The sequence below is a fragment of the Macaca mulatta genome, chromosome 18 (genome assembly GCF_049350105.2).
Source record: "Macaca mulatta isolate MMU2019108-1 chromosome 18, T2T-MMU8v2.0, whole genome shotgun sequence".
NCBI lineage: Eukaryota > Metazoa > Chordata > Mammalia > Primates > Cercopithecidae > Macaca > Macaca mulatta.
The window spans coordinates 80,212,153-80,233,663 of NC_133423.1; the positions used below are offsets into that span (position 1 = coordinate 80,212,153).

General features: G+C 37.3%; 1 protein-coding gene and 1 long non-coding RNA gene across 35 annotated transcripts in view; one reads left to right on the forward strand and one right to left on the reverse strand.

Annotated features, from left to right (window-relative positions):
• The window catches only part of ANKRD12 (ankyrin repeat domain 12), a 134,395-nt gene that overhangs the window by 71,828 nt on the left and 41,056 nt on the right, over positions 1 to 21,511 (forward strand). For 33 of the 34 annotated variants that reach the window (XM_077975205.1, XM_077975208.1, XM_077975212.1 and 30 more), the window contains 2 exons: positions 2,129 to 2,271; positions 7,238 to 7,385. In XM_077975205.1, coding sequence (XP_077831331.1) covers positions 2,129 to 2,271; positions 7,238 to 7,385 — 291 coding nt within the window. Of the gene's footprint in view, positions 1 to 2,128; positions 2,272 to 7,237; positions 7,386 to 20,950; positions 21,224 to 21,511 lie in introns of those variants that run through there. The other variant, XM_077975228.1, reaches the window with a different exon arrangement.
• Positions 16,108 to 20,776, reverse strand: LOC144336496 (uncharacterized). The gene is made up of 2 exons (XR_013408354.1): positions 18,433 to 20,776; positions 16,108 to 16,247 (listed from the first exon to the last, which is right to left on the reverse strand). It is a non-coding gene; the product is annotated as an uncharacterized LOC144336496 (long non-coding RNA).

Consider the following 21,511-nt stretch of genomic DNA (forward strand, 5'->3'; position numbering starts at 1 on the left):
AAGCGCTCCTAAGAAACAGAAAAGTTAAGACATTCAAAGAAAAAACTGAATTGCTTGATAATGTACTTGATGATAATAAATTGAGGTCTACAGCTGTGGTTACCTGCCATTTGAAGATAAATGAATCCAGCATAAGGACCAGTGGAAAAAAGGAAAGGAAATTTGTGAAGCTATTGCTGCATCTATGCTAGTGGGTTTGAAAACCTTGCACTTTTTTGTAAAACATTCTTTTGTCTCATGCAGCTTTTATGTGGATGCAAGATTGCTAAAAACAAAAACAAAAACAAAAAAAAGTGTACCTATAGGTTAGATTGAAGAAAACGTGAAGTTATCTTACACAACAATTTTAAGGAAGGTGAAGGATCTAAAGCTGGGGAATTTAATGCCGGCAAAGATGGTTTAATAATTTTAGAGCAAGTTTAGTTTTAAAAAAAATGCCCAGATAACAGGCGAAGTGGCTTCTGTCCATTGATAAGCAGCAGATGAATTCCCAGATACCATTAAGAAAATCAGTGAGGAGAAAGGATATCTGCCTGAACAGTTTTTTAATGTGGACAAAAGTACTGTATTCTGGGAAAAAGAAAAATCCACAAAGGACATTTATTAGGAAGAGAAGCACCAAGATTTAGGGCAGGAAGGGATTAGCTAACTCTCCTGTTTTATGTAAATACAGCTGGGTTTATGGTCAGGACTGCCCCCTGAACCCTGAAGGGAAAAGATAAACCCAGCTGCCAGTCTTTTGGTTATATAACAAGAAAGCCTGGACAATGAGAACTCTTTTCTGGATTGATGTCATTAATTTCTTCCCGAAGTCAGGAAGTACTTTGCTGGGAAGGAGGCTGTCTTTTAGTGTCCTCTGGCCTCCTGGAACCCTATGAATTCAACACCAAAAGCATTGAAGTGGGTTACAAACACAGTGTTTCTAAACCAGCCTCTAATTAGAGGGTCATAAGGCACTTTAAGGCTCATTACACAACGCTGTAGAAGAGAACTCCGATAGAATGTCATGCAAGTCTGGAAGGGATTACACCGTTGAAGATGCCATCGTTGTTAAAGAAAAAGCTGTGAAAGCTCTCTCCTCCTGGAGGAAACTGTGTCCAGATGTTGAACATGACGTTGCAGGATTTACCACAGGACCAGTCAAGGAAATCATGAAAGAGATTGTGGATATGGCAAAAAAGGTGATAGGGGGTGAAGTTTCAAAATATGGATCTTGGAGAAATTGAGGAGCTAGTAGATAGCACATCAGAGGTATTAATAGGTGACTTGATGGAGCTGAGTGGTTCTGAACCAGTTTCAGGTGATGAGGAAGAAGACAGAGGAAGCCCTGCCAGTAGACAGATTGACCTTAGAGGTTTCCAATAATTTAAAGTTGCTTTGAGTTTGTTTTTTTTTAAAAACATGAGCGCTTGTATGATCCAGGCACTGAAACCAAAGCAAACAGTGGAAGAAGGACGGTGGTACTGTGTTAAAACATTTTTAGAGAAATGAAAAAGCAAAAACGTCAGACACAAATTACAGTGTATTTTTGTAAAGTTACACCAAATGTGCCTGCCTCTCCCACCTTTACTTTTATGTCTTCTCCCTCTGCCACCTCTGAGACAGCAACACCAACCCCTCTTCTCCCTTCTCCTCGGCCTGCTCACCGTGAAGATGATGAAGATGACCTTTTTGATGATCTACTTCTACTTAGTAATAGATTTTTCTTACGATTTTGTTAAATAATAATTTTTCTCTTGCTTTATTGTAACAGTACAATATTTAATATATATACAAAATATGTGTTAGTCAAACTGTTCATGTTACTGGTAAGGCTTCCAATTAACAGTTATTAGTAGTTAAATTTTGGGAAGTCAAAAATTATATGTGGATTTTTGACTGCATGGGGGTTAACACCCCTAACCTTCACCTTGTTCAAGGGGTCAACTGTAATATTATCTTGAATGAACCTTCAGTAAATTGGTATTGTTCTTAGATATTTATTTTTAGTAGCTTCTTTATCACTTCTTTTTTCTTTTGCACGATGTGCAATTTTAGAATTGATGTGTCACACATAGGTATGTATATGAAAAGCATTTATTTTGAAGTAGCGCAAGTGAATCATGTTAAATTAATAATCTAACTTTAGGTTGGACACCACTGCATGAAGCTTGCAATGTTGGATATTATGATGTTGCTAAGATACTTATAGCAGCTGGAGCAGATGTTAACACACAAGGATTAGATGATGACACTCCACTCCATGATTCTGCTAGTAGTGGGCACAGAGATGTAAGTATGATAGAAAAAAATCAATAATACACATTTTCAAAATACAAATTTAACCCAAAGTAATTTCATTTACTTCTTAGTCATATGATCTGTGTCATATTCCACTCATTGCTTGATCAACTCATCTATATTTTGTTTTCCCTTTTTTCTACTTTCTATTAGTTCATAGTTTAGATTTAGCATTTTCTTTTCATAAAACCCATTTAATTTGATAGTTGATTAAATAATTTGGCAAAACTTTCATTTCAAGGCATTCTTTTATAAGACAATTGGATGTATTAAAGGGTATATATATACTTTATTTTACTATATTATATATAGTAAAAATTGTACAGTGTTGAATTGCCTATCTTTTGAAAGGCATTTTACTTTATTTGAGACAAAAATAGAATTTGGAGTAAAGATAGATACAAGTGCAGTTCTGGCCTGGCCAGTTTACTAACTCTGTAATCTTGAGCAGGTTACTTCCCTCCTTGGAACTTCCATTTCCTCATCTTTAAATTATATGATAAATAATACCTATCTAAAATTGATACTTCGAAGGAAAAAAAAGACACTACATGTAAATGCACATTGAAATTTAAGATGGTCTAGAAATATCAGGGGTAAAAGATTAAAAAGTTGCCTTTATGGGTGCAGTCAAATACACCTAAAATTCAGAAATTAAAAATGCTATTTTTCTCAATTACATTGTTATAAGGCATTTTTCCATGTTTCTTAGTAAAGAACTCTTATTTTGAATGAAGAAAAATGTAGCCTATAAATAATTTTTCTAAACTGATTCTTCCTTACCAGTGGTCTACTCTTTTCTCTGTGCTTCTTTGGCGATTTGTACAAACGTATGTCATAGCATTTACTACCTTATTTTTTAGTGGTATTCTTGTCTAGTGTCATGTTTCTGGCACTAGACTGTAAATACTACCGTACATGCTGGCATTTTGTGTTGTTTTCTGTTATTTACTCTGGAACTGCTTGTCACCTAGAAATGTTCAGTAAATCCATCATGGATGCACTTGTAGACAGATGGATAGGTAGATGAATGGGTAACTGAGGATAGGCAGAATGACAAAAACTTAATCCATCAGGTCCGACAACATGTAGGGTACGTTGCTCTTTCCTCTGAATTTATTGGAAAATGACTTATTTTCTGGCTTTGATATTTTAAATATTGCCCTTTTAAAAAATAGTTTACCAGGAATGAATGATTTTCCTTTGAATATGATAATAAAGGTTTCCCGATTTCAAAGTGTTAATTTTAAAGAATTGTGCCTGTGACTAAGACATGGTTTCTGTGAACACAAGTTTCTAAATATGCACATAGCTGCAGATATTTCCAGAAGCTGACCTTTTGAGCTCATGTACTTACAAGGACTCACACTATTTCCAGTCTCTTCCCAGAGGGAGGGACCTTGGCTTTTCCTCCTACCAGCATGCCTAGGATAGTAGGATTCACCATTCAAGAGCTATTGAGAGCTATTTTCTCCTTGTTCCTTTTACTTGTGCCTTAGGAAGAAGAAGGAGAGTCATGAAAAATTCATTTCTGTATATCCATAATGTGTATTTTTGAGCCGCTCCCAAATAATTAGATTTCTTTCTTTCAGTAGTAGTCATGACAACTTCAGCCATCCATAAAGCGTTTTTAAGATGGGAAAAGCAGAAACATAACAGTTCTGTAGCCAGGTCTAAATTATTATAGAGAGGATTGACATAGCTTACTAAGAACCCAATTTTTGACTTGCTGTTTGTAAATGTGTAGTAATTCCTAAAACCCTTTTTTTTTTTTTTTTTTTTTTTTGGAGACAGCATCTTGCTGTGTCACCCACACTAGAGTATAGTGGTGCAGTCACAGATTACTGCAGCCTCAACCTCCTGGGCTCAAGTGATCCTCCTGCTTTAGCTTCCCAAGTAGCTGGAGTACAGGCATGCACCACCATGCTAGGTTAATTTTTAAATTTTTTTTGTGGAGACCCTATGTTGTTCAGGCTGGTCTTGAACTCATGAGCTCAAGCGATCCTCCTGCCTCAGGCTCCCAAAGTGTTGGGATTATGGGTGTCAGCCACCGCACCTCACCATAATACACATTTTAATACTAGCCTTATTTCTAGTTCTATTTTAGATACCTGTCTTCTTTTGTCATCATTTTTACCTACTTCTAATTGTTGACTGTTACGTTTTAAGCAACTTTAAGAACAATTACTTGCATTTGAGGATGATCTGTAAAATCTTGATTATTTGATTTAGGGTGTTTGTAACATGAATGAACCAGCTGTACCTGATTCTTCATAGTCATGTAATAAGTATTTATTGATGTATTCCTGATGGGGATAGAAAGTTTTCAGCAATATCAAAATTCTTTATTCTGTTTTCTCAATCTAGGGCTGTAGTCTAAGGAAATCAGCCTAAAATTGGAAAAATTTCAACTCAAAGATATCCACTGCAGTATTATTTATAATGACTAGAAGATTTTTTTTTCAGTTACTCTCTCAAATCCCTAAAATGACAGTAAGGGGAAGTTTCAAAGGACGTAGACCCACAAGGGCAAAGAACAGAAGAAACAAATATTTTGGAAGATGGAAATTGGAGAAATGAGCAGTTACTGATGTAGAACAGGGTTTGACAATTTTTTTCAATAAAGGGCCAAATAGTAAATATTTTAGGCTTTGCAGGCCACATACTCCCTCCTTCACCTCGTCCGTCTCCAACTCTTCTCCTTCAACAGTCCTTTAAAAATATGAAAACTATTCTTAACTGGCAGACCAGATTGGCCCGTAGGTCATAATTTTCCCACCTCTGATTTAAAAGAGACAAGAAAATTGAAACCAAAGCCATTACAACACAGAATCCTAGAAAGAAAAAAAAAAAAAAAAAAGCTTAGGAATTGGTAGCACCAATGACCTCTGGAAGTGCTTCTTAAGATATGACTGGAAACAGCTATTAGATAAAGGTTTTTTTTTAGCTCTCGCATCCTCTCCCCAATCTTTCACAGCCCAGTAATTGCACCTCTCTCACCCTGGTAGATGACTGGAATATGGAGATAAGTATCAGGGACAATTGTTCTTCACCAGCAGATTTGGAAACCTAGTTGATCTTTTAAAATCATAAGCATGTGTAATTTGATAAAAATTAAACAGTTACAGTTGGTATATTTGTTTTCTCTACACATTATTACATTTCACATTTTCTGCAGTAATCTTGAAAATTTTTTCTCTTTATTCATTGTGAATCATTCTTAATTCGTTACAAATTTCTGATTTCAGCATCTTGTTTTAAATTATTCCTTTGATGGTAAATGCAGTCAATATTCATCTGTTTCATGTTATTCATTTAAGTATTTTTAAAGGTGTGATATTTTCTAAGTACCAGAAAACACCATAGTTATGTCCTCGGAATGCAGAGATGAATAGAGACTTGATTTTATATGAAACTTATAGTTCAAGGGGAGAAATGTGTTAATGAATTGTAGTATGGGTTTATGTATGATAGAATAGAGACTTGAATTTATATGTATGATAGAACACACCAGTGTTAATGGAAATACACAAAATATCAAAACAAGAAGAGATGGTAAGGAGGCAGAATCAATAACACCTGGCTACCTCTTTGATGTAGAGTATGAGTGAAAAAGAATTAATGATGACTCCCAAATTCTGGCTTCAAGGCTTCAGTGACTGGGTAAATTTTGGTGGCAGTTATTGAGAATGGAAATAGATAAAAGATAATAGTACAAGTTTAGTGAACTCCATTCAGATCCTGTTGGTTTTATGCTTTTGTATCAAAATACAATCAGTTGGATGTATCCCGTGAATATTTGAATGTTTGGGTTTGGAGCTCAAGAGAGCTGAGAGAGAAAACAGACAAGAGAATGAATGGGTGGATCTCATAATTGTCATCACATTCAGAGTGGATAAGTTCTCCAAAGAGATGATATATATATTAGAACGTGAGAAAGTATATCAAGGACAGCATCATAGGGAAACCATCATTGGTTTAGATCTTTTCCGGTCTTAAAAGAGCCATTCCATAAGATTGATGGTAGCAGAGTTGTAGGTGAAAGAGTGAAGGGCCAACAAGTAACAGCTGCAAGGGCAGATGTCTTTTCAGGAGATTGGCAGTGAAGAAGAAAGGTTAGCTAGGGGAAGAGGATATAGGTTTCAACAAAGTTTCCTTGTTTTGTCCATGTTTCATTTCTTTAATGCCGTTATTTTTTTAAGTTGCAAGAAATATGAACTGTGGAAAGATGGGCTTCTAAAAAGGAACCAACCAAAAAGAGGTTAAAACTATGAAAGGAAGAGGATATGAAGAAAAAACAAGTAATAACTAACAGGGCAGATCCTGGTTATGTGGAACTTGAAGCTTATGTAATTTGTTAGAGAAGGAGAGAGGTCCTTTCAAAGTGATGACTACAAAATTAGATAGAGCATCCTCCTGTAAGGACCCATGAAAGTGAAGGGTCTTGAAGTTTAAGCTTTGGAGTTCATGATACTTACAGTTCCTGGGCTACGAGAAATAGAGTAAGATTAAGAGCATTGACAGTGATATTAGCCTAAAGCAGAAGGGAAATACTTCTTTGAAACTTTTTCTAGGATACACATTTCAAGAGGCCAGGGAACTTGTTATTTTTGTTCATTGGTTTATTAGCAGAACTCGGAAATGTAGTTATTACAAGTTCTCAATAAATATTTGACTTTATGATGGAACAGGATGAAAAAATGATGAGATTAATTGCTAAAGTAACCCAGTTTAAATTTTAAGGAGGAAATTTTTTTGTAGTAGTTGAGGTCATCTGATAGGGGAGTGTCAGTGAAAATGGATCTTGAAGAGAATAACAATTTAGAGTAGATGGTGAGGAATGGATTCAGAGTAAATGAGATAACACTCAGAAGGATACTATGAGTATTAGCAAGAGAATGGGTGCAGTGATACAGTCTGTGAAGGGACTAAGTCGTCTTGCTTTTTATTGTTGCAGATAGTAAAGCTGTTACTTCGTCATGGTGGAAATCCATTTCAAGCTAATAAACATGGGGAGCGTCCAGTGGATGTAGCAGAAACAGAGGAGTTGGAGTTGCTACTAAAGAGAGAGGTGCCTTTATCTGATGATGATGAAAGTTACACAGGTTTGTTTCAGATAATCTACATTCATCTCGTTCATTTAACATGATATTTGATAGAACATTCTGGATTCATTTATAATATACAAAATGTTTGCATACCTTAGAATATTGCTGGCCAGCTAGAATCATACTCAGCTAACTAGCTAAGAATGATGAAGTTAGTAACCTAGGTGTTTACTACATACACCCTGTGTGAATGGAGTCATAATGCCATTGCCCCATTTCTGTTTTCTATAAAGTGCTGAAGTACTCATTATTACTTTTAAGCCTGCTGCAGAACCTCTCCCCATGCATAGCTGCCACCACTGCTACTCTGACTTCTTTTCATTCTGTTATAAATTACAGAGCTACTAACTAAACACTTCATGTCTTTTTCTGGTGTCCTGGTGTTAACGAGTCATCTCTATGGTTTTACTTTTGTGATTTAGATGGTTGAATTCTGATCATTGTTGCAGGGAAGGACAATTTTTTTTTAAACACAATTTTTGTTTCGAAGATAACAAAAAAACCTTTACTGTGTTGAAAGTCGTCTTTATATAGAAGGGGTTTACCATATTTCAGGCAAAATTCAATGAAAAAGAGTTTCATCAGTCTTACAAATGGCTGTTTCCTCATAAAGTCTTAAATAATTCCTATAAACAATTAGGTAATGTTACTTTTATATTACCCATGAAGGAGTAAAAACCACACTTTACTCATTTAATGTCAGCCATTGCCAGAAGGCAGTGGATCATTTATAGTTTTGAGGCAGAAAGTTCTACCCTTTATTTTCATGTACTATAGTTAAATTATCTTTCACATGGAAAGGCAATTGAAAGAACGCACCTTCTGAATATAACGTTTTACTTGTTGAACAAAAATTGTAAATATACTCCAACTGATTGAGATGATGCCAAATTATAAACAAAAAAAAAATGAAGTCACGGAATAAAAACTTTTGGCAGTGAGCACTGATTACAAACAAGATGTTTAAATAACTGTGGTAAATATTGTCAAATTGAATGTAAATATCATCATACTTGAAAAGGGAAAAATGAAAAAACTTAATTATCTGAAATTTAAATATAAAATTAAAACCAACAGCAACGTTTGAGAGGTGATGATAAAAGTATAGTAAACTCAGGGCTGGGTGTGGTGGCTTATGCCTGTAATCCCAGCACTTTGGGAGGCCAACCTGGACAGATCACATGGTGAAACCCCATCTCTTTTTTTTTTTTTTTTGAGACGGAGTCTCGCTCTGTTGCCCAGGCTGGAATGCAGTGGCATGATATTGGCTCACTGCATGCTCCACCTCCCCGGTTCATGCCATTCTCCTGCCTCAGCCTACCCCGAGTAGCTGGGACTACAGGGGCATGCCACCATGCCCAGCTAATTGTTTTTTTACCCCATCTCTACGAAAAATACAAAAAAAAAATAAAAATAAAAAATGCTTTTGAAGACAAAGTAAGAATTTCAGTATTGACATTAGACAAAGAATTAAAGTCAGAAAATAGCGCATGACAAAAGATAATTTTGTGATAATAGAAGCATATGAACAAAGCAAAGATAAAAATGTATTGTTGCCTTCTTAATTGAATGTAGCTTTTGTTTGGGAAAAAAAAATAAGAAAAGTGTACTGCCTTAAGCACTAGATAACACTGTCAAAATATATAAAGCAAAAGTTGTTAGAAATACAAGATAAAATTGACCAGAAACAGAATACTAGTTGGAAACTTCTAAGTTTTTTTTTTTTTTTCCAGCACATGCAGTTTCTTATTAAGTAGAAAGTCTCAGTTATAGATATTGTATACATAACCATTAGTACTTATGTGATGAGACCAGAGTTGTTCTGTGTTCACTGAAAGTTCATAGTTACCTTCATTAAACTTGGTAAGAATGAAAATAAATGAACTTAAGAAATCAAGAGGAGGAAGTAAAAGCAGATCCACAGAGAAAAGCAAGATAATAAAGAGCACAATTAAATGACTGGAAAACAAATTTTGTAAGTATTATATAAAGAAACAAATGTCCTAATATTTCTAGACAATACAGCAGAATGAAACCAGGAGTTGCTTTTCTGACAAGATTAACTAGAACATCTAGGAAGTCTAGTTAAGGAAAAATGAGTAGAAATTCTTAAACGTCACTGATGAGTAAGAAAATGGATAGAACCACAAAAGTATAAAATGTTTTTTCAGACTTTAACAGAATACTGTATATAGATGTTACCAAAAAAATTTTAAAATGATCAACACAGAGCAGACAGTAACACAGAACAGAAAGAGGGATATGAAGGGAGAAAGACTGGAAGGCAGAGAGAGGGGTAGGTGTAGGCAAACTCAGGTTGCCATACTGTTAAATGGTCTAATGGTATAAAAGTAGAAACAGCTGCAGCTTTTTTTTAAGCCAGCAAAATCCTGATACTTTGAGAAGGGAAGACTACAACTAGAAAACTGCAGAACAGTCTTCAGTTTAACACAGTAATTTTAACATACAGAAGTGCTTGAATAAAACTGCCCTATAAAATTGGTAAATATTTAAAAAAAAATAGTATTCGGATGTTGGTGAGCTTGGAGTGAAGTTGGCATCATACACTGTTGTTGAGAGTGCTTTCTGGAAAACAGTTTGTTAGTAAGTGTGAAAAATTCAAAAAGATACAACCAGAAGTGCTGCAAAGATATAACCAGAAGTGCTGACTATATATGTGTGTAAAGCTGTTAACATATTAGTGCTTGTAATAAAAAGTTAGAATGACTTAAATGCCCCAAAATGGGCAGAGAAATAATTTTTAAAGTTTATGTATCTTGTGTAGTCATTGTGTTTGTAAATTTTTCTAATGATATAGTTAAGTTTCTTCTATATACCGTATATACCAAAATAAAAGATAATCTACATTTTCCTCCAGTAAGAATTAAAAAATTAAAAAGTCTTGTGGGCTAGGCATGGTGGCATGTGCCTGCAATTCCAGCTATTCCAGGAGCTGAACCCAGGAGTTTGAGACTAGCCTGGGCATTAGAGCAAGCTCCTGCCTCCAAAAAAAAAAAAAAGAACACCTCTTTAGTAATTAAGAGACAACAGATGGAAATAAAGATTTTAAAAACACAAAAGGCTTGTGAACTATTTGAATAAATAAACAATATAGGGATAAAATAGTCATCTATTTAAAGTATTTATTTGGCCAGGTATGGTGGTTTATGCCTGTAATCCCAGCACTTTTGGGAAGTCGAGGCGGACAGATCACTTGAGCCCAGGAGTTGAAGACCATCCTGGGCAACAGGGTGAAACCCCATCTCTACAAAAAATACAAAAATTAGCCAGGCCTGGTGGCGTGTGTCTGTACTCAGGAGGCTGAGGTGGGAGAATGGCTTGAGCTCAGGAGGTGGAGGTTGCAAGGAGCTGAGGTCGTGCCACTGCACTGCAGCCTGGTTGACAGAGCCTGACTAACTTTAAAAAAAAGTATTCAAATATATACATTTGAGATAACATATGTATTAATGTAGAAATACTAATTTTCCCCCTACTCTGTCCTGAAATGATTTTGTAAAAACTGTTCACATATTTTGAAATCAATGTTTTCATCAACACCAGAACCACCTTTTAGCCACGAATGATTTTCCATCTTAACTTCTCTGTCCACAACCTTAGATACTCAGTACTTTTGAAATCCAAATATGATGCCATAGGAAAATTTATCCCAGATTACCCACTTAAAATTTGTGCTTTTTATAACGTAACCACTTACAGTACTTTTTTAAAAATCCCCATATGTTATTACGAAAATATTCAAACATGTAGCAAAGCTCAAGAATTGTATAATGAGCATCCTGTACCCACTAACTACATTTAACAGTTGTTAACCTTTTGCTCTGTTTCCTTTATTACACTATCACATGGCTATCCATCAATCCATATTATTTTTTGATACATTTTGTAATAAGTTGAAGACATTCCTAAGAACTTAAGCGTGCATTTCATTAACTAGAGTTTAAATTTTTTTGCAATATTCATGATATAATTCTTAAATATAATGTACATATGAGTTTTTGAATTGCCTCCACCTGTATAATCCAACACCATCAAGATGTAGACTGTTTCCAAGGCCGGGCACGGTGGCTCACGCCTGTAATCCCAGCACTTTGAGAGCCTGAGGTGGGTGGATCACCTGAGGCCAGGAGTTCAAGACCAGCCTGGGCAACATGGTGAAAGCCCATCTGTACTAAAAATACAAAAATTTAGCCAGGTGTGGTGGTGCGTGCCTGTAGTCCCAGTTACTCAGGAGGCTGAGGCAGGAAAATCACTTAAACCTGGGAGGGAGAAGTTGCAGTAAGCTGAGTTCACACCATTACACTCCAGCCTGGGCAACAAGAGCGATGCTCCATCTCAAAAAAAAAAAAAAAATTTCCATCACTCCTGAAAGTTCCTTGATGCCCCTTCCTGGTCAGTTCCTGCCCCTTCCACTGATCATTTTATAGCCATCATGGTAAACATGATTAGACAGTAATGACTAATTGCTGATAAACTTGGGAGGTAGATTTTTACATACGCTTTTCAAATCAGAAAGGGTGGGTAGAGGAAAAATAGACCAATGATTATATAGTAGAGAAATCCAGCAGCACCTAGACTGTGTGATCTCTATGTACATCATCAAAGGAAGGAGATATGCCCATATCTGCCTCCAGATGGGATACCTAAGAGGGATATAACATCACTTTATTAGTATTACAGCTGAGAATGCATCATCATGAGAAGTGCTCTTTTTTAAAAAAAATAAAGCCAGTTTTATGTAATGAAAGATTAAGAAATGGCAGTTATCATAAGAGACCAATAAAGGCAGTAGAAATATGCCAAATTATCTCCCGAGATGGTAATTAAAGGCAGTACCTGCTCCTAGACTGGATCCTGTACTGGAGGGGAAAAATGATTATAATGAACATTATTAGATCATTTAACAAGGAAATATACAGTAGATTGGTGTCATATCAGTGTAAATTTATGAAGTTGACTACTGTGCTGACAGAAGAGAATATTCTTGTGTCTTAGGACTTATATAATAAGTTGAAGACATTCCTTTAGTACTTAGGAAAGTACTAAAGTATATATGGTTTAGGGCCATGATGCACTTAATTTATACTCATATACTTCAGAAGAAGATATGTAATATATATACATATATATCTAGAAAGAAAACAAGTTATAAAGCAAGGAGGTAAAACATTAACTGGATAAATCTGGGTTACAGATATATAGTATTCAGTATTATTTCTCTAACTTTTTGTGAGTGTGAAATTATTTCTGAATAAAATTAAATATATATACAAATAACTAAAAGGAATGACTAAAATAGCAATTATCATTCCTACGTCCCAGATTATGATCTAAAAATGTTTTCTACAAAAAGAAAACCAAGATTTCTTAGAAGATGATTCCAGGTCTGGGGCAGGAAATATCTGAGCTTGGAATATCTTAAAATTGCAGGTTTCAGGGAAGCTATCAAAGACTAATATAAGATCTTACCGAAAGGTATTAGGAGACAATTTGGAGCAGTTTTGTGTTGACCAAAGATGGGACAGTGTGAGCTTCAAGAACAGTGTAAATTGCCATGGTTTGAAACCCATCAAATATGTTGTAACCCATGAGTTTATAATGATGATTTCCCCCTTTTATCGCTATATAATAATTTGCATATTTATGGGGTACATGTGAGTTTGTTACATGCAAAGAATGTGTAATGATCAGGGGAGGGTAATTGGGGTATCCATCACCTTAAGTGTTATTTTTATGTGTTGGTATCATTTCAAGTCATCTCTTCTAGTTACTTTGAAATATACATAATATTGTTACTAAGTATAGTCACATTAATCTGCTATCAAACATTAGAACTTATTTCATCTAACCCTATGTTTGTATCCACATCCACTGCTTCCCCACTCTCCACCACCAATCCCCTTCCCATTCTCTGGTATCTGTCATTCTAGTCTCTATGTCCATGAGCTTAAGTTTCTTAGCTTCCACATAAGAGTGAGAGAACATGCTGTATTTGTCTTTCTGTGCCTGACTTACTTCACTAACTCCATCCATGTTGCCGCAAATGACATCCATGTTGCCGCAAATGACATTATTTCATTCCTTTGTGTGACTGGTTTCCTTCCTAGTGTATATATGCACCACATTTTCTTTATCCATTCATCCATTGATGGGCATTTAGGTTGATTCCTTACCTTTGCTGTCGGGAACAGTGCTGCGATAAACGTGTAAGTGCGGGTATCCCTTTGATGTACTGATTTCCTTTCTTTTGGATAGATACTTGGTAGTGGGATTGCTGGATTGTATTCTATTTTTCGTTTTCTGAGAACTCTCCAAACTGTTTTCCATAGCAGTTGTACTAATTTACATTCCCACTGACTGTGTAAAAGAGGTTCGCTTTTCTCCACACCCTCGCCAGTAACTGTTATTTTTTGTCTTTGTGATAATAGCCATTCTAACTGGGGTGAGATGCTATCTCATTGTGATTTTGATGCCTTTCCCTGATGATTAGTGAGGTCGAGAATTTTTTCATATATTAGCCATTTGTATATCTTTTTTGAGAAATGTCTTCAAGTCCTTTGCCCATTTTTTAATGGTGTTATTTGGAGTTTTCTTTACTGTTGAGATACTTGAATTTCTTGTATATTCTGGATATTAGTCCGTTGTCAGATGAGTAATTTGCAAATATTTTCTCCCATTCGAGAGGTCTCTTCACCCTCTTGATTCTTTTTGTTATGGAGAAGCTTTTTAGTTTGATAGCCCCGTTTGCCTACTTTTGTTTTTGTTTCCTGTGCATTTGAGGTCTTAGCTCTAAAATCTTTGCCTAGACCAATGTCCTAAAGAGTTGTCCATGTGCTTTCTTCTACTAGTTTTATAATTTTGAGTCTCACATTTAAGTCTTTAATTCATTTTGAGTTGACTTTTATATGTGGTGAGAAATAGGAATCCAGTTTCATTCTTCTGCATGTGGTTATCCAGTCTTCCCAACACTACTTATTGAAGAGAGTGTGCTTCCCTCAATGTATGTTGTTGGTGGCTTTATCAAAGATAATTTGGCTGTAAATATGCAGATTTATTTCTGGGTTCTTTATTCTGTTTCATTGGTCTCTGTGTCTATTTTTATACTAATGCTGTGCTCTCTCAGTCCCTGTAATATATTTTGAAGTGATGCCTCCAGCTTTGTTCTGTATGCTCAGGATTGCTTTGGCTTTTCAGGCTCTTTTTTGTTTCCATACATGTTTATGGATTGTTTTTTCTATTTCTGTGAAAAGTGACATTGATATTTTGATAGGGATTACATTGAGTCTGTAGACTGCTTTGGGCAGCCTGGTCATTGTAATGACATTAATTCTTCGGATCCATGAGCATGGGAGGTTTTTCCATTTGTTTGTGTCTGCTTCAGTTTCTTTCATCAGCATTTTGTAGTTTTTCTTGTAGAGAACTTCCACCTCCTTGGTTAAAGTTATTTCTGTTTTGTTTTGTTTTGATAGCTATTGTAAATGAGATTGCCTTCTTGATTTCTTTTTCAGCTGTTTCATTATTGGTGTATAAAAATGCTACTGATTTTTGTATTTTGACTTTGTATCCTGCAGCGTTACTGAATTTGATTATCAGTTGTTAGTCAAATGTGTTTTCTGCTTGTGTTGAAATTATCATATGGTTTTTGCCCTTCATTCTGTTTATGTGATGTATGATGTTTATTGACTTGCATATTTTGAACCATCCTTGCATCCCTGATATAAATTCCATTTGATCATGTTGTATTATCTTTTCGATGTGCCATTGGATTCAGTTTGCTAATATTTTGTTGAGGATTTTTACATCTGTTCATCAGGGATGTTGGCCCATCAGGGATGTTGGCCTATAGTTTTCTTTCTTTGGTGTGTCCTTGTCTGGTTTTGGAATCAGGGTGATGCTGGTTTTGTAGAATGAGTTAGGGAGAATCCCCTCCTCTTCAATTTTTTGGAATAGTTGCGGGAGGATTGGTGTTAGTTCTTCTTTGTACTAATTGGTAATTCTTTGTACTTCTTTGTAGTAATTCTTTGGTAGAATTCTGCAGTGAGTCCATCTGGTCCCCAGCTTTTCTTTGTTAGGAGACTTTTTATTACTGAATTGGTCTGTTGAGATTTTCTATTACTTTCTGGTTTGATTTTGGCAGGTTGTATATTTCCAGGACTGTATCCGTTTCCTCTAGGTTTTTCAGTTCGTTGTGTTTAGTTCATAATAGTCTCTGGTGATTTTTGGTATTTCTGTGATATCAGTTGTAATATCCCTTTTTTATTTCTGATTTTGTTTGGATCTCCTCTCTTCTTGGTTAGTCTAGTTAGCAGTTTATCTTTTCAGAGAACTGATTTTTCATTCCATAGATCCTTTGCATTTTTTAAAGTCTCTGTATTTTGTTTAGTTCTGCTGTGGTCTTTATTATTTCTTCTGCTAGCTTGAGGTTTAGTTTGTGTTTGCTTTTTTTAGTACCTTGAGGTGTGTATCACTAGAGTGTTTATTTGAAATATTTATTTGTGTTTATTGCTATAAACCTCTTTTTTTAGCATTGCTTTTGCTGTGTCCCCAGGTTTTGGTATGTTGTGTTTCTACTTTCTTCTTCTTTTTTTTTTTTTCTTCTTCAAGACAGAGTCTAGCTCTGTTGCCTAGGCTTGAGTGCAGTGGCACGATCTCGGCTCATTGCAACCATTGCCTCCCAGGCTCAAGAGATTCTTCTGCCTCAGCCTCCCAAGCAGCTGGGACTACAGATGTGTGCCTCCACACCTGGCTAATTTTTGTATTTTTTTTTTATTTTAGTGGAGACGAGGTTTCACTATGTTGGCCAGAATGGTCTTGAACTCCTGACCTCAAGTAATCAGCCCGCTTCGGCCTCACAAAGTGCTAGGATTACAGGCATGAGCCACCATGCCCAGCCTCTGCTTTCATTTGTTTCAAGAATTTTTTTTATTTCCATCTAATTTCTTCATTGATCTAGTGGTCGTTCATGAGCATATCTTTAAATTTTTGTGTATTTGTGTAGTGTCCAAAGTTCCTCTTGGTATTGATTTCTAGTTTTATTCCATTGTGGAATACAGTGTGATTTCAAGTTTTAAAAATTTGTTGAGACTTGTTTTGTGGCCTAACATGGTCAGTCATATATATGTTCCATGTGCTGATGAGAATGTATGTTCTACAGTTGTTGGATAAAACGTTCTGAAAGTGTCTGTTAGGTCCTTTCGTCTGAAGTCCAGTGTAAGTCCAGTGTTTATTTTCTATCTAGATGATCTGTCTAATACTGAGAGTGGTGTGTTGAAGTCCCCCAGTACTACTGTGTTGGAGTCTTTCTTTGTATCTAGGAGTATTTGCTTTGTAAATCTGGGTACTGCAGTGTTGGGTGCGTATATTATTTTGAATTGTTATATTATCTTGCTGTAATGATTTCTTTATCATTATATGATAAAGACTTTCTTTGTCTTTTTTTAAACTTTTTTATACTTAAAGATATTTTATCCGAGCCGGGCGTAGTGGCTCAAGCCTGTAATCCCAGCACTTTGGAAGGCCCAGGTGGGTGGATCCCAAGGTCAGGAGATCAAAACCATCCTGGCTAACACGGTGAAACCCCATCTCTACTAAAAATACAAAAAATTAGCCTGGCATGGCGGGAGGCGCCTGTAGTCCCAGCTACTCGGGAGGCTGAGGCAGGAGGATAGTGCAAACCTGGGAGGCGGAGGTTGCAGTGAGCCAAGACTGTGCCACTGCACTCCAGCCTGGGTAACAGAGCAAGACTCCATCTCAAAAAATATATTTTTTATCCAATATAATTATAACTACTCTTGCTTGCTTTTGGTTTCCATATGCATGGAATATCTTTTTCCATCCCCTTATTTTCAATCTATATGTGTCCTCACAGGTAAAATGCATTTCTTATAGGCAACATATAGTTGGATCATGTTTTTTTACCCATTCAGCCAGTCTGTATCTATTAAGTGGAGAATTTAACCCATTTACATTCAGTTTTATTGATATGTGAAGTTTTGTTTCTGTTGTATTGTTGTTTTCAGGTTATTTTGTGTATTATTCTTTGTTCCTTTTTGTCTTGGTTGTCCTTATTGTTTGCTGATTTTCTGTGGTACTACCATTTGATTATTTTCTCTTCCTCATTTGTGTATTTACTTTACCAGTGAGTTTTATATTTTCAGGTGTTTTCATGGTAGTAACCGTTGTTCTTTCACTGCCAGGTTTAGGACTCCCTTGAGCATCTCTGGTAAGGCAGGTCTAGTGGTGATGAATTCTCAGTATTTACTTGTCTGGGGAAGATTCTATTTCTCCTTCGTTTATGAAGGATAATTTTGTTGGATGTAGTATCTTTGAGTGACAGTTTCTTTCTTTCAGTACTTATTTTCCTATTATATCCTGGCCTATAAGGTTTCTGCTGAGAAGTCTGCTGTTAGTCTCACGGTGGTGCAGGGAGGCCTCTCTGTAGGTGACTGGATACTTTTCTCTTAGTGTTTTAGAATTTTCTCTTTGTTACTGACTTTAGACAGTTGGACTATACTGTGGTGTGGAAACCTTTTTGCATTGGGGATCACTGGGCCTCCTGCATCTGGATGTCTGAATCTCTTGCTAGACTTGGGAAGTTTTCATCTGCTATTTTGATAAATAGGTTTTTCATCCCTTTTGTTCTCACCTCACCTTTAGAGATACCAGTAATTCATATATTTGATTGCTTATAGTATCCCATATATCACAAAGACTTTGTTCATTCTTTTTTTTGTTTCTTTCTTTATTTTTGTCTGGGTTGTTTCAAAAGACCTAATTTTTTGTTGTTGTTGTTTGAGACAGAATCTGGCTCTGTTGCCCAGGTTGGGGTGCAGTGGTGTGATCTCAGCTCACTGCAACCTCTGCCTCCCAGGTCCAGGCAATTCTTGTGCCTCAGCCTCCCAAGTAGCTGGGATTACTGGTGTGTACCACCACACCTGGATACTTTCTTGCATTTTTATAAGAGACGGGGGTTTCACCATGTTGACCAGGCTGGTCTCAAACTTCTGGCCTCAAGTGATCCATCCACCTCGGCCTCCCAAAGTGCTGGGATTACAGGTATGAGCCACCGTGCCTGGCCAAGACCTGTTTTCAAGTTCTGAGATTGTTTCTTCTGCTGGGTCTAGTCTGTTGTTGAAGTTTTTTAGTGTATTTTGTATTTCATTCAAGGAATTCTTCAGTTCCAGAATTTTTGTTTGGTTCTTTTTTATGATCTCTTTCTGGTAAGTTTCTCATTCTTCTCTTGAATGGCTTTTCTGATTTCTTTGTATTATCTTTGGAATTCTCTTATATCTCACTGAGATTGCTTCGTATCATGGTTTTGAAATTTCCCCCCAGGATTTCTTGAATTTCTTTTTGATTGGGATCTGTTGATCGGGAATTACATGTTTCCTTCTTTTTTCATGTTTCCTGTGTCCTACATTCATACCTGTGTATCTGGTGTAATAGTACTTCTTCCAGCTTTTCGAACTTGCTTTCATAGGGGAGAGCTTCTTCCCAAGGATGTGTCAATGGTGTTAGTTTGATAGGGCCCTTTGGCTTTGGTTCGGAGTGCGTATGATAGTGCAGTGTACTCTGTATGATTTTCTTTGGCCGTCAACAGTGTCATTGGTGTCTGTGATTTCCTTGGTAGTTTAGGGTGCACTTAGTGGAGTTTATGGTGAAGTTTTGCTAGGGACAGACATGTCGGGTGGGCCAGTCTTTGGCCCCAGTGGTGGCAGTGGTGGGCTGAACATGGCTTATTCTGAGCCCCAGCCTAGCATATTCTGGCACTGGTGTTAGCCAGGACCAGGTGGGTCAGTTCTTAGACGTCCAGGTAGCTTGCTTAGATGCCAGTAACGGCACAGTGGGCTGGGCAGGTGAGCAGGTTCTCAGGTCCCAGTGTGGTATGGGCAGTGCCAGTGGTGGGATGATCCCCTGGATTCTAAGTAGTGAATGCTGGTGTTGGCAATGGCTGTGGTGCAGGGTCACCGCACAGCCCCACACACAACTCTCAGGCTCTCTCACTCTCTTCAGCAGAGCTGCACAGAATGGAGAAGGGAATACAGCCTTCGTACACAAGCCCCAGCACAAAGGCCATGCCACCAGTAGGGGCACAATCACCACTCACAGGCCTATACAGGCAGCTCTCTGTTTCGCTCCCCCCAACATCCAGTGGTAGCAGCAGCAGCTGTGCCTGCATTGATGTTTGGAGTGGGAGAAGGGGTACCACTCTACATGTGAGCCCAGGCACAGAAGCTGCTCCACTAGTAGGAGGTGGGGGGGTCTCACTCCCACAAGGCTGAGCACAGAGTTTGTGCCACTGCTGGTGGTGGGGTCACTTTTCACAGCCGTATGCAGGGAGCTCTGGGCTCTAGAAAGCTGGTGCTTTAGTTTCCTTTGTCCCACGGGCTTCCCTTTTGGTACAGTGCATTATTATTTCCCTGGAGAATACTCTATTGAGTTAGAGTACCAGAAACCCCATAGCATCTTTGGGTCCAGCCAGCACTGTGCCACTCTAGCCCTCTGGGTAGAGACTGGGGGAGTGTCAATGGAAGCTCCTGGGATGTGGAGATACGGGGGCTATGGTTCCCAGCACATGATGAAGTCCCATGACAGCTGGGCTCTCGCGGTGGTGCCCAACTCCAGCTGCTTAGGTACCAGGGGCAGGGAGATGGGGTAGTGACCCAGTGCAAGTTCCCTGTCTGGTGCAGTGCTTGTGCAGGGTCTCCAAATCACTGCCCACACTAGTTTCAGGGTTGGTGTGGGTAGAGGAGCTCTCCTGTGGTTCAGATTGCAGCAGTTTGTGATGGGGTTGTGGACTACTAAAGTTCTCACGTACTCTTTCCCCTGCCCCAATATTGAGCCCCTCATGGCCACCAGCAGATCTCAGACAAGTAGGCTGCTTGGTTCCTTCCCCTTCTCTGCCTCAAGTGTTTCCTGTGACTTCTCTGTTGGACTTTAATGTTCTCTTCCTAGATAACCTATTCAAGATATGATTACCTATTTGTAATTTTAGCTCACTCTGGAGAGGGTGGGTGTCTGCTATCTCTAGTCTGCCATCTTGCTTAGTTCTTTATGATAAGTTAAAAATTAATTCATCATCACAAGAAGGTGATAGAGAACCAGTTTGTCATCTTAAAAAACAGGCCAATAGCTAGGCCTAATGATGCATAACTGAAGTCTTAGTTACTTAGGATACTGAGGTGGGAAGATCCCTTGAGGCCAACCTGGGCAACATAGAAAGATCATGTCTGTTAACGAAAACAAAAGTGGAATAGGAGGAGAAAAAATTCCTTTATCTTGCCTTCGTTATATGAACTCTGTCAGTGGATAATTCCGTCACAGGTAAGGAGAAGTATCTTTATAATACTAATCCAGCTAAAAAGAAAAAAGTTAAAATATGACTATTTTGCCATAGTTAATATATCTAAGCATTGAATATCAACACTTGCTAACACTAAAGAGAAAAAGAATATACTATATTCTTGCACACCTGATGAAAGAATATACTGTACTCCTGCTATAGCCTTATCAAAGGGATCAAACCTTAGTCTCTTCATCCTTAGGATCCAGCTACCAATTTGCAGGAAATGCCAAGTTCAGCGGAGCAAGTTGAACTATACCAAGAGTATGCAATCAGCAAATTCCAGATTGTGAGAAGGCCAAACAGCCTTGGTTCTTTAACAGATATTTTGTGTGGAAAAGAAACAGAAGAGGACCATGTAGAAAAAAATAAAAATGATTTAAAAGGCACATCAGACTTTTAATGGGCAAGACTGAGAAGTATGTGTTTAATAGTTGATTTATTCTTCTCTGGGAAAATCTTATAGAAAACTCAGGTAAGATAAATGGCATATATAATATCTAGATATTGAGGGACCTTTTTTTTTTTTTAGTACTGAGAAATTTTTGATTATATGTTAAGGGAAAAGCCTGATACGTTTTCCACGCTTTTGAGAAGAGACCAGCAATAGTGATAGTTCTTTTGTTTAGCTTAGGAAACAATTACGGCTTCCACTAAACTATCTACCCGTCCAAAAGTGGAACTAATTTAGGAAGAGGAGACAGGGGAAGTGGGGAATGAAGAAGAAAAAGATAGCAGTGGTAAAGGATTGACATCGATATTT